The sequence below is a fragment of the Equus caballus genome, chromosome 19 (assembly GCF_041296265.1).
Source record: "Equus caballus isolate H_3958 breed thoroughbred chromosome 19, TB-T2T, whole genome shotgun sequence".
NCBI classification, from domain to species: Eukaryota; Metazoa; Chordata; class Mammalia; order Perissodactyla; family Equidae; genus Equus; species Equus caballus.
Window position 1 is genome coordinate 789,975 of NC_091702.1, and position 12,767 is coordinate 802,741.

The 12,767-nt window shown below is 48.6% G+C and overlaps 2 protein-coding genes across 50 annotated transcripts in view; one reads left to right on the top strand and one right to left on the bottom strand.

Moving 5' to 3' along the window:
• LOC138919032 (ATP-binding cassette sub-family D member 2-like) overlaps positions 1-12,767 on the top strand; it is a 333,145-nt gene that overhangs the window by 169,336 nt on the left and 151,042 nt on the right. For 48 of the 49 annotated variants that reach the window (XM_070242944.1, XM_070242945.1, XM_070242959.1 and 45 more), the window contains one exon: positions 12,052-12,207. The gene's annotated coding sequence lies outside the window, so the exon portion shown is untranslated. Of the gene's footprint in view, positions 1-208; positions 352-12,051; positions 12,208-12,767 lie in introns of all 49 variants that reach the window. The other variant, XM_070242968.1, reaches the window with a different exon arrangement.
• Positions 4,497-12,055, bottom strand: LOC138919031 (spermatogenesis-associated protein 31D4-like). The gene is made up of 4 exons (XM_070242938.1): positions 10,580-12,055; positions 9,788-9,833; positions 9,129-9,189; positions 4,497-8,850 (listed from the first exon to the last, which is right to left on the bottom strand). Exons 1-4 carry the CDS (start codon positions 10,775-10,777, stop codon positions 4,638-4,640), a joined length of 4,518 nt encoding a protein of 1,505 aa, XP_070099039.1. The 5' UTR covers positions 10,778-12,055; the 3' UTR covers positions 4,497-4,637.

Consider the following 12,767-nt stretch of genomic DNA (forward strand, 5'->3'; position numbering starts at 1 on the left):
TTCTGGGTGGCTGCCTGACGACCATTCCTACAAATGATAGCCAGGTGATCTCTTGGTCTTGCAATAATTCTACCAAGCTGGGCATCCTGAGGAAGTTTCCCTCGGGAGCGTCTCTGCCCTTTCCTTGAGGTGTCCTCACATGCAGGGAGACCTCATTGTTGAGCTCAGAATGTGCCTTCCAGACAGATTACCACCCCACATATAACAGATTCTTCGGTGGGACCCACCCAGTTCCTGGACCCTGCCCTGGCCACTCCAGTGTCCACAATCGCAAAACCCACCCATACGCACACCTGCACTGACTGCTCACCTGTGAGATACTCAGGAATCAGCAACTTTTTCTAAATGAAGGTAAGTTACCGTTTTCAGGAAAATATTCATATCTCTGGTCCTTTTCAGAGCTGCAAGGTCTCTCCTCCCGTCTGCTCCAGGAAGGGTAGAGGAAGGGGAAGGGTGAACTGCCCCCCATTTTCGTTAGGGTCAGCTGAGGCGTGGGGACGCGGCCCACCACCCAGACCTCCTGAGGGAGAGAAAGGCTCTTAGGAGCAGGTGACATTCATTCCTCACCAAGAGATCCAAGAGCAACATTTCCCCCTGCCACTCACCTCAGGGCCTAAACACCCCCACACTTCCAATTCCAAAACTTTCTGAGGCAACAAGGGGAAATTCTGGCTGTATCCTTCCAGAGGAACGCATCCCACCCTGCAGCTGTGTATAGTTCAGGATAGTGAGGGAGCAGATGGAAAGACAAGTTGAGCCAAGTTCTGGACTTGAAGGGTTCTTCTCATTTTGAGAAGGCCCGGAAGTTTTTAGAGTAAACTTTTTGTACTTTTTATGAAAAAGTAAAGTGTTTTAAGTACAGGACATCTGAGTAAGGTCAAATACAGGACCCAAGATAAGACTGAGAAAGCCACTGTCAGGCCCCCTACAAGGGACTGGTCATCTTGCAGAAACCAAATGAGGAAATCAGTCAGAGCTGACTTCCCTCCTTCCTTTCCCTGAGCATAAGCGCTGGGAACCCCAAACCCACTCCCCCAAAGCACCACACAGAGAACACTACTCTCTCCTAGCAGAAACATTTATTGAGGACGATCAGTATCCTTGGTTGTGCTAACCATGGTTCTCATCAGAGGATGTGTTCTCGTGAAAACTGCAATGCTTTCTCAACAAGGACTGAATGATTTCTTTGGGGACATTTTTCCTCCCTGGAAGTGTTGGAGAAGCATTTCCTGTTTGAATAGAAGAGTCAGATCTCTGAACACAGTGCTTTCATTAGAGGTGAGGGTGGCCGGAGGGACGTGGCATACATCATGCATGCAGGTGGGTCTTGGATGGGGCACAGACTCCCTTTAGGGTGGGGAAGGGGGTTGACTCTGGCATAAATGCTGGTCCTTGAAGGCCACAACTTTCCAGGGCTGTCTGATCCTATCTCTTTTCTGTCTAACCCTTGTACGAAAACTCTTGTCAGGAGGGACAGCATCTTGGCTGCAGGATGTGGTCCTTGCCCATTCCCCTGGCTGTGGGTCAGAGAGAGCCCCGTAGTTGGAGGGATGTCCCTCGTCAGGCTCTACCTGGGCCTGCAGTTCCCCCTTCTGCTGACCTAACTCTGCAGCCTCAGGTTCGTATCTCCATGCCGGTTTCTCCTCTAGGATCTTCCCGATGGCTGCCATGAGCTCATGAGCTTCAGGAGGCCCACAGCTCACGAGAGCTGCACTTTGAGCTGGGTCTCGGAGCGGTGCAAAGGTTGACGTGAACTTGGCTTTTTGCTGGAGACTTTCCTGCCCTGTGATTTTTTTCTTGGAATTAATCCACTGAAAAAACTGCCTCATTTTTTTTCTGAAGTAACTTTCAGGAGGAAACTGTTCATTCTGTGACAGATACGGGAAAGTGCCCTCTAATTCTCTGTCCTCAATAGAGTGGCTCTTCTTTCTGGCTTTAGACGTCCCAACTCCTGAATCCTCGCTTCCACATTCTCCTGCTCTGGAGTCCAGAGGTCTCACTGTCTTTGCAGCTGGTGGGAAATTCCTATCCTGGCATTTCCATGAGACATGCTTAGAGGCCCAGGGTTCCCGCCAATCCCCATTGTCCTCCAAGTGGACTTGCAGCACCTGGGAAGCTCCCATGTCCCCACTGGAGACGCTCTGGGACTGAGTCAGTGAGGAGTCGGAAGGCAAGCTATCTGAAGTAAGGGATATGTCAGCGGGAGAGCCTTTAGGCTGGCTATGTTCCCTGCTCTTCAATTGAAACTTCAACTCGGTAAGGAGCTGTTTTTTAATGTCTGATGGCTTGGAATCTTGGGGAACTGGTATTTTTGGTGAGGGACATTGACTGGTCAGGGTAGTTTCTACTTTGCTCACATTGATATTTACCATTTGGGAGCTTCCCAACTTGTTGGTTGTCAAGATGTCACAAGATTGTGATGTAAGAACGCACAGCTCCTCAGCCTTGAATATCTCCCTGAAGTTCATGGTGGACGTGGAAAAATGTTTTCAATTCTTCTCCACCATCTTTTGGCCCTGAATCATGTCCTCTCTATCACTGGAACTCACATTCTCATCCCTTGGCATATGTCCAGCCCCAGCTTGCCTTGTGGGCACCTCTCGGCTGCATCTGTTATTGTCTAGTGCAGTCTTACTCTGACTCACTTTGTCTATAAAGCTGTGTGTGAGGATCTCTGAAGTCTGTCTGCCATGCTCGATTGACTGGATGTCCTTGGCAAGCTCCTGGTCGCTATCAGAGTGGGATGGTTTTAGGGCCCCCTGTCCTTCGTTGCCCGCAGATGAGGTAGCAGGGAGTGGAAGATCCAGGATGGGGACTGAATTCGTTGTTTGCACCTTATTTCCCTGAAAACTTTTAGAGCTTCCCTCAAGGGGCTTGGAAACCTCAAATTCCTTTCCCTTACTTGGAGTCTTATTTCGTTTGTCACCTATGTCTTGACCCCCTCTTATTACTTACAGAACAATCATTTTATTCTATTTTTCCCTTTTTCTCCTCCCTTCCATTTTTAAAATCATGTTGTTTTTAGAAAACAAAATTGGTATTTTATTTTTCCACCCTTGTAACCATCTTTATTTTACTTAGACATCTACAACTTAATGTATTTCACGCTCACCATCATAATGCTTTTTGAATTTTGCCCCAGTTGACACTCAGCCAATTTTTGAGTCCCAGTCTGTCTAAGTGGAGTTGCCTTTCCTCCAAACCCCTATTGTAAGGGTGGGTATGTGTGCAGTCCATGGTGAGACCCCCATATATCTGTAACCTGGTGCATAGTCTGGGACTCACCTCTGGTTCATGAGCTGCAGATGTTCTGGGGGAGACCAACCATGGCTCCACCAAGGCCGTGAATATCAGAGGCGGCACTTCCATCCTGATAGGTGAACTGTACACATTAAGGGCAAGATCTTGTATATTCCTATTAAGCATAGATGGACGGAAGGCAGCAAGATCACCTTCCCAAAGAGGGGGATGCCATGCCTGATGACCTCCCTGCAGATAGTGTTTAGTATTCAAAGAACAGCCCAGTGCCTTTTTGGAATAAGGCATCAGTGTGCTGTGCAGTGCCTGGATCAGCCTCAAGGTGGTGATGCCTGGATCAGATTGAGGAGGGGGCGGGGGGAACAGGACAGGGTCACCATATGGATGATGATGTGGCATAAAGCTTTGTTCTACCAGCAAGGTCCTTCTTTCCCCTCTTCATTTTTTCTTTCCTCCTGGCTTACTCCAAGTCATCTTTTCCTTACTCTCAGCTTTATTTTATCCTGGGAGGTAGGTGGCTACTTGGTCAACATTGTTACTACTGGCAGCTGAGTGATGCTTTTGCTCTGCAACAAAATATCATTTGGCAGTCTGAAGAAATACCTACAGAGGGGAACCACTTCCCCCAGGTGCCTTTCCAGTAGGGAAACCTCAGTGTAAAGTTTAAAGTATTCTTCCCTAACACATTAATATGACTCACATGACAGATTCTTAAGGCGTGTCTGTGCTGTTGCTAGCCCCTCCCCCACCAGCCCAGGATCCACTGCAGCAATACCCTCCCCCACCCCCCAAATCCCATTTAGGGTTCACCCCCTGTGGGGTCCTCTGGTCACTGACCTCTAAATCATGATGAAGCCACTGTTTTTTCTTCATTGTTGTTTTATGAATTGCATACCTATTCTTGGCCCTCTTCGGATAGAGAACACCTGTCTTCCCTACTCTCTGAAGGATGTAAAACATTCAGTGAGCGGAAGGTGTGGGCTGCTCTACACTTTCGTTAAGGCTAAGCGAAGAGGCAGGAGGCAGAGCCCACCTCCTCAAACTTCATCAGGGAGGAAATGGGCTTTTGGGGGCACGTGATATCGCTTTGTCAACAAGAGCTGCAGAGCACTGGTGACCTTTCAGAAGCCAGAGGAAGCAATCAGTAAGAGCTGAACTCACTCCTCCTTTTCCCTAAGCACAAGCCCTGAGTTACCTGAAACCCATGCCCCCAACACAGGACACAGAAAAGACATCACTATTATTAGAGAATCATTTATTGGGGAGAATTAATATTCTCCACGAGAAGGAATTATTTTGTGGTGGGAAATTTTCCGCTCTCGAAACGCTGGAAAAGCGTTTTCTGTTGACGTAGAGACGGATCCCTAAACATAGTGCCTTTAGCAGTGGTGAGAACAGCTGGAGGCCCCTGGGCCGGCTTGACGCCTGCAGGTGGAGCTTGGATGGGGCACATGCTCCCTGCGGGGCACAGATAAGGGACGCTTCTGATCCAATAGCTGATCTTTAAGCGCCACGACTTTCTGAGGGTGTCTGTTGTGGTCTCTGATCCGTCTAGAACATGTAGGATAATTCTGGCCAGCAAAGACAACTTCTTGGTGGCAGGACTTGGCGTTTGGCACTTTACAGGAGGGAGCCCTGTAGTTGGAAGGATGCCCCTGGACGGGCTCTGCCTGGGCCTGCTCTTCTGCCTTCTGCTCAGTTTTCACAAACTTCCTCAGGGAAGGAAGGGGCTCTTGAGGGCGGGTGACCTCTGTTGCACACCGCTGCCCCAGTTTCTCCACTGGGAACTTCCCAGGGACCGTCCTGGTCTTCTGAGCCGTGGTGGTCCCAGTAACGGCAGCTCTCCCTTTAACCAGGCCTCTGCTCTGTGCAGATGATATGGGGCGGCCCTTTTCCGGGGGATGGTCTTGCTTTTTGCCTTTTGTCCCAGGACGAAGCCATTGAAAAATGTCGTTCAGCTTTTTTCTGAACAGACTTTCAGGAGGAGGCTGTGCCTTCTGTGATGAGGTCTGGGAAGACTTGCTCCCAAGCGTCTCCTCTGATGCTGTGATCTGAGTAGGGAAACTCTTTCTTGTAGGTTGGGATGTCCCCAACCCTGCATCCCCTCCACCAAGCTCTTCTTTGTTGGGGCCCGGAGGGCTCAGTCTCATTGTAGCTGGTGGGAATTTCTTATCCTCGGACCTCTTTAGGTCTTTCTTAGGGACCCAAGGCTCCTGCCGCTGCTGTCTGCTGATCCCACTGTCCTCCAGATGGACACGCAGCACCTGGGAAGCTCCCATGTCCCCACTGGAGACACCGTGGGCATGAGTCAGTGAGGCCTTGTAAGTCAAGCTCTCTGAGGCAGGGGACCTGTCAGTGTGTTGGCCTTGGACCTGGCTCTGATTCCTCCTCTCTAGTTTTGACTTTAATTCCCCAAACAGATGTTCCTTAAGATCCGATGACTTTGGGTCTTGGGGAACTTGTCTTTTTGGTGCAGGGCTTTCAATGGTCCCAGTAATTTCTATTTTACTGTGATTCTCACGTATCATTTGGGAGCTTCCTGGCTTGCTGGTTGTCAACACACTACCAGTTTTTGACTGCAGAGCATTGAGCTCCTTGGCCCTGAATATGTCCCTGGCCGTGTTGTACATGGAAAAGGGTTCCGACTTCATCTTTTTGTCCTGTCGCCCTTCTCTTCTATCACTGGAACTCACTCTCTCATCTTTTGTCTCAGGTTTGGCACCAGCTTGCCTTGCAGGCAGCTCTGGGGGGCATCTGTTGCCTAGTTGAGTAAAGTTCTGACTCGTTTTGCCTGTGATGCCACATGTGACAGGCAGATGAGTCTGCCTGGCACCCTTACTCCTCTGAACAACCTCTGCAATCTCTTGGTTGATACCAGAGGGTGATTGTCTCGGCACCCCTTGTCCTTCCCTGCCCATAGGTGATGTAGCAGGGCAAAGACGATCCAGGACCAGGGCTGAATTTGTTGTTTCCGCTTTTTCTTGAAGAACAGATTTAGAGCTTCCTCTGTGGGGCTCGAAGCCCTCGGATTTGGAGTCGACTTCCAAAGTTGGGTTATTTGAGGGGGGACAGTAGAAATAGGGCAAGGACTGGGATGCAGCATCTTCCAATTTAAACGCCTGTATGGATTCAAGGACCCTGCAGGGCAGGCCCCACTCCATCCTCATACGGAAACTTTTAATATGGGTTTCCATCATCTGTTGTGCACTGGAATCAATGAAGCAAAGCTCCTGGAAGGTATTCAGGGAGGAGTCCCCACCCACTGAAGGTGGCAAACTCCTCTGAGTTATTTGGGTGCGGGGTTTGTCAGAAAGCAGCAATGTCTGCTTGCTAGCATGCCATGAACTGCGCACCGTCCCAGGGAGCCGAGCCTCACTGATTTCCTCAAACTTCTTGCTCAAATGTGCTTTCAGGACATTTTCAAGTTGCTTCTGATCTAGACTTTCCTCCAAGGCCCTTGAAGCTTTCCCTGACAGACTTGCCATGTGACTATTTAGGTCTTTCTCAGAGTCATATGCCGGATCCTTATCTGAAGAGCTCTCTGGGTCACTCAACAGATGAGCTTTTGGGCCGTTCTCTGGGCTATGCCCCTGATCCTTCCCCATCTCCTTCTCTACCTGAAGCAGTTCTGAACCCCTCTCATGGAAGCTTTTGGATTGGCTCAATCCAACATTTAGATCTTTGTTCACCGAGATCCGTGAGAGTCCACGATTGCTTTCTGACTTAGCTATCTCTGAGAAATCTCTTGGAGGCATCATCAGTGACAGACACTCACAGATCCTGCGGGGCAGGCCCCACCGGTGTTGGATGAGCCTCTTTCGAAGGTGATGTTCCAGTTTCTTCCTCAGCTCATCACTGAGAGGAAACTCTACGGGAAGGGTGGAGATGGAGGCATGGGCCTGGGAGGCCTGATGGTAAGGAAAGTTGGGAGCTGAAGAACAAAATTCTTCCTGAGATCTTTGGACTACAGAGGGGGAACCCCACAAACTTTCCTGTTGCTTCTGCAACACTTTCCATTCCAGTTGTTGAATTTCAGATGAGGTGAGAGACTCTGATTCATCCGGGGGTCTATGGTAACACACTCCACAGATCCTTATCTGGGGTAGAGGACCAGATGGTAGGATTGGGAGTGGGGATTTAAGGTGGGCCTGGGACTTGACCTGAGTGAGAGGTAGGGGCTGGGATTGGGGCAGGGTTTGAGGCAAGGGTTGGGGCTGGATCTCAGGCAAGGATGGAGGTGGGCGATGGAGAGGTACTGGGGATTCTTGGCCCATGGAGGCATTTGAGATGGTATTGAAAAGGAAGATTGTGGTGCAGTCACGTGAGTCACGGATAGCAGAGGGCAAGGACTCGCTGTGCAGAGATGGGAGACCCCAGAAGAGCTGCATACATTTTTCCTGTAAATGGTCCTCCAAGATTTTAGGATATGGGGGCTGCTCATGCATGTGCAGCTCCTTTGGTTTGCCTGCACTGCTCCAGAAAGGAAGGGAGAATGCTGAGTCACACTCATCAGCATTTGACTCTGACATTTTCCCCGAAGGATTTAGTTGGTGGCCTGGCCTAAGTTGTTTTGGAAAAGAGCCCTTCTCCTTCTCCTTTTCCTTCCACATCAGGAAATCACTCCTCTTTCGGACTTGTCTCTCCAGGAGTGCCAGGACATGAGGGCTGAGAAATGAGAGGTTACCAGGCTCTATAAGGTTAGCTGTAGGGTGTCTCTCCAGAGAGGACTCTGGAGAATGGAGGGCAAGAAACTCTCGATTAAAATCACGTGGTGCCAAGGTGGAAGGTGCTAAGAACAAGTCTTTGGCACAAGCTTGCCACCAGGATAATTCTGAAATGGACAGGCTTGAATGGTCAGTGCCTCTGATTGTTGGGACATAAGTGGACAACCCCCCAGGGCTATCTGGAGATGAGTTCTCTGGAACAGACTTCAATAAGATGGAAACCGATTTAGATTGAGTCACAGTTAAAGGGTGGTCTGTCGGTGGTGAGACAGACAGGCTTGGTGGTGCGTGATGACAAGCCAGTGAGTCATTGGGATTCATTATCTGGGGCAAATTTGGTAAGGGGTTAATATCTTGGGAAAGGGTGCGGTCAAGAGAGAAGATCGTATTCAGAGACAGAGTGGCCTCTGGTTGGAGAATAGGACCCGTTGCCTGGGTGTCATGTGGTGGGAGAGGGGGAAGGGCAATGGGTTGGGGTGGGGAATGGTCTGCTGGGAATTTGGACTCCAAGGGAGGAATAGGCTCTGGTGGCATAGAGTGACCCGGTGGTGAGGGTGAAAGAAAGTCAGCTAAGGGTGTCATTGGGTTAGGTGAGAGAACGGAGGGGGGCGGTGGGGAAGGGTCAGGTGGAGGGGATGGTGTTAGGTCTCCTGGAGGGACTTCTGAGAAGGCAGAGGACAGAGTGAATGATGACTCAGTCCCAGAAGCTGTGGAAGCCATAGAGGACACAGAGGCAGTATCATCTTCCAGGTCCTCCAGGAACAGCAGCCGATTGATTTCAGCAGTTGTGCTATTACACACCTCACAGGAGGGGTCTGGGCATAATAGTTGACGAATGCGGGTGGTATCGAGAGGCCGGCCTAGGGGCCTGCGGGAGACAGGAAGTAGAAAACTGTAGCCAGGACCAGAACAAGGAAAGGAGGACCTGCTGGCCTGTCAGGGGAGGGGCCACCTGAAGCCTGCTGCCCCTTCACAATGCCCCACATCTATGACTTCACCATACACTCAGCAGCCCTCACCCCAAGGCCTTCATTCACATACCCGTTCCTATGGCAAACCCCTCCCATGACTACTGCAGGCTGTACTGAATCCCTGGAATTGCAGAGAACATGTCAAAGAGGGATCAGGAAAGAAAAGACTGGTCACCTTTTCAGAATAGAAATTAGCCTCCTTTTCTCCTCTGTTTCCCTCTGGTAGTTTCTCCAACCTGGGAAACCAGAAGAGTGAATTACATGTAATAAAGGTAGAAGCATAGGTGTTACACGGGAGTCCCTTTATGGGAGACCCTTGGGATATTAACGGGATATTAACTCTGAAAGCCCCAAGAATCAGTAGATGTGGTCAAACGGTCAATGATAATATTAATAAGGTTCACATGTGTTTGTTGCTTCATTTATAAAGTACTGTCACATACATTATCCCATGGGATGTTCAAAACCACCATGTGAGGAACATAGGTCAATGGTTACCTCAAAGAGGAGTCTGATCATCCAGGAAGTCAACGTAGTTTCACAAGGTCAGGACACAGAAGTTCTGACTCTTGGCGTCTCCCACGGCAACCCACTGGGCAACACCCATTGTCCAGGCCCATCACTGCTTCATGCCCAGAGCTGGGCAGAGCAGGAATCTGAGAAATGTCTCGGGTTCTGACTACCTTCCCATGAGCCTTTCCTCTGAGGCCTCTATTTTCTGAGAGGGACTCTATCTAGCGACTGACATCCTCAGAGACCATGGACCTGGGACCTCATGGAGAGGACAGGATGTGTCACCCTTGGAGAGCTCAGGTGGGATAGGTGGAACCTTACCACTTGATGTTCCACCTTTTCTTCTCCTCTTGGCTCTGCCCTGACGCTGAGAACAAAAAGAAAAGAATGAGGAGCGAGGACTTAGTTGGCTTGCTCCTCTCTCTAGGAAACTCAGATATTCATCCAAGATTAATGTCACTCTCTATTTTTATTACTAGCACTTTGTGTGCTTTCCCTTTCTGAATTTCTAAAGGTGATAAGATACTTTCAATTTTTCCTTCTTTGAAAAACTCGAAGGAGGATTTTTGGCTAGAGTCCACACTTGATATTCTCAGTCAGAAGTCCTCTGCTCAAGGAGGGCATAGACTCTGAGGCCCCCAGTCACATCTGTGCTTCCTCAGATAGGACCCTGTATCCTGGGACAGAGCTCACACTCCAGTGTCTGCTCAGAGGCTCAGCCCTGCTCTCCTGATCTGCCCAGTACAAAGGACGGTTTGGTCGAATGACGCCCGTCATGGGAATGTGACTCGTGATCCAGTGTTGGGAACAGTGTTCTCCTACACAGAACCCAAACTCTCTAAATAACCTAATGCAGGGCCGTGAAATCACTGATGGGATTTTATCCGGGAATCCTCCACCACACCCAGATGGTCTGTGAGTTTTAAATGGGAAACAGTCCCAGCTGAACCCCTAGTCCTGCCTGGCCTATTCCCCTAGAAGGATGATGTTCTATCCTCTATTCAGACTTGCCATCTTAGGAGTCTCTCTGGACCAACTCATTTAAAAATGTGGGACTAGAAATGGAAACAACAATAAAAAATCCCTGTTGGTGGCTTGCCCAGGGATCCTTACCTTTTGGTAGATTTTGGTTTTCCACAAGGTTGGTAAAGATGGAATCCCCACCAGGAAGCACAGGAACAGAAGAAGCAACCACAACCCACACATGATGCTGAGGTTATAGTCACTATCTAAGAATGTTGAGCAGATGCTCAAAAACAACTCCATATGGCTATTCAGAAATGAGAGAACATTCCATTGACTGAACTCCATTTTCTGAATCGCAAGGCTGCCTGAGGCAACTGAGCTCTGAGAGTGTCCGCACTTGCCTATAATCCCAGGCCTGCATCACAGAGCACTGAAGAGTCACAAAGGGTTTCAGAGGGTGGGGGAGGGGACATGAAGAGGGTGTGCCCATGGCCCCTTCCTCCCACCAGCCCAGCTGATCTCTCCATCCATCCTGGGCCCTCCAGGTCCCTCTGCCCTACCCTGCCATCCTATTTTCCAACTCTGTCCGTTCATGAAATCATACAATTACATTAATGAAATTTTCTGCCTGTTCCACCTGTACTCCAGATATTACCTGGGCCCCCTTTACTGTTTGGAGAGCTTGACTTTGGTTTCACCAATTCCACTGCCTCGAAAGTCTGAAATGCTCCCTGGAATTTTTGCTTGTACCCAGACATTTACACTCAGAATCATATATGTCCTCAAATCCATCTTTCCTTTAGAATGTTTTTGCCTTACATGAACCCTGATATAGAACTTAAAGTTCTTCTTTACTCATTTGGTTTTGTGAATGTTGAATAACAAATTTTAGTTTTTTGCTTCAGTCAGCCTTTACCATCTTCAGCCAGTGGGGCTGACTCAAATAATTGAAATGAGTAATTCATTATTCAACACTCACAAGACTAAAATCAGTACAGGCGTACCTCACTTAATGAAAGGGAAATGTTTAGAGAAATGCATCATTAGGCACTTTCACTGTTGTGTGAACATCACACAGTGTACTTACACAAACCTAAGTGGTAGAGCCTACTACACACCTAGGCTATGTGGTGCTACCCGTATGGGACCACTGTCATATATGTGGTCCATCAGTGACCGAAACATCGTTAATATTGTTACGTGGTGCGTGACTGTGGTGGATGACAATGACAAAACGGAATACCATTTTCAAGGCTTCTAAAATGGAGCTGGGAGGCCATTAAGGAAGTGGGGCTTATGCTTGTACACCACATCCACCACCAGATGTTAACTGAACTTTTGAGCTTTACCTGACAGCAGAGGTCACATCTTGAAGTGTTTCCTCATTCCAAGAAGGGACAGTCTGCCTAGGACCAACTATGTTCTGGCAAGTCAGCTCACCCCATGCCAGAACCAGTCAGTAACTGTTCACTGTAGACCTTTGTAAGCCTGTGTCCTTTCCTTTTATCTACCCCTGCCTCCTTTGTCTTCCTAGGAGCACATTTGAGCTTCTACTCGAATCTACATCTCCTGAATTGCAATTCTTGAGACCCCAAATAAACTTTTTGGTTCTTTTGCAGTTTATGCCTCTTATTTGCTGACTTTATATGGTGACAGAAGTGGGATCCCTAGCTACTGACCTTCAATTCTGGTGCCACTTCACAGACACAAGCAAGGTGCCTGCAAAGAATCTTTTGTGCTCTGTCGTCTCCTCCTGGTGGCTCTGGTTCCTGGTGGTAAGTCCTCCTGGGCCTGGACCTCCCATTTTTGGTAGAGGTCCAGACTCTTTCTGTAGGCGTCCTTTGATACTGGTTCTGGCCATCCTTCCGTTGTCAGCTTTGTTAGAAACTTCTGTTTCTTTCACTCCTTTTTTGGGCCTTTGATCCTTTGGTAAGTTCATACAGATGAGAAATCCATTTTCTAAGAGGACCACCAAAGAACAGCCCCACTCTGGGACTCCTGCTGGTTTTGTCTTTAAAGAATACAGACCTTCTACATGTAGATTTTTGTTCCACTGGGCTCAGATTACTCAGGGTGATTTAAGGCTTCACTGGCCTAAATGGGGCTCCTTTGAAATTCCTAAATTGGTTTATCTGTGCACTCAATTGGAAAAAGCCTATCAAACCAAACAAGTAAAATGGGAAACTTTTTAACATTGGTATCTTGAGGCCTCTAAATGAAACACTGAAAAGGACACTTCCTTGCAAGCCATAACAATGTCATAACTAAGAATTTCAAATGATTAAATGTAAATGCCATCGATAAAAGAATATTAACTCCTCCTGTATTCGTCAGG

What these genes read in the sequence shown, in the direction of transcription:
- LOC138919031 (XM_070242938.1), bottom strand. Translation starts at nt 10,777, where the DNA reads ATGGAGTTCAGTCAATGGAATGTTCTCTCATTTCTGAATAGCCATATG. An exon ending in AAACCAAAATCTACCAAAAG is followed by an intron (nt 9,834 to 10,579) that starts GTAAGGATCCCT and finishes TTTTGTTCTCAG; the next exon opens with CGTCAGGGCAGAGCCAAGAG. An exon ending in AAAAGGTGGAACATCAAGTG is followed by an intron (nt 9,190 to 9,787) that starts GTAAGGTTCCAC and finishes CTGGTTTCCCAG; the next exon opens with GTTGGAGAAACTACCAGAGG.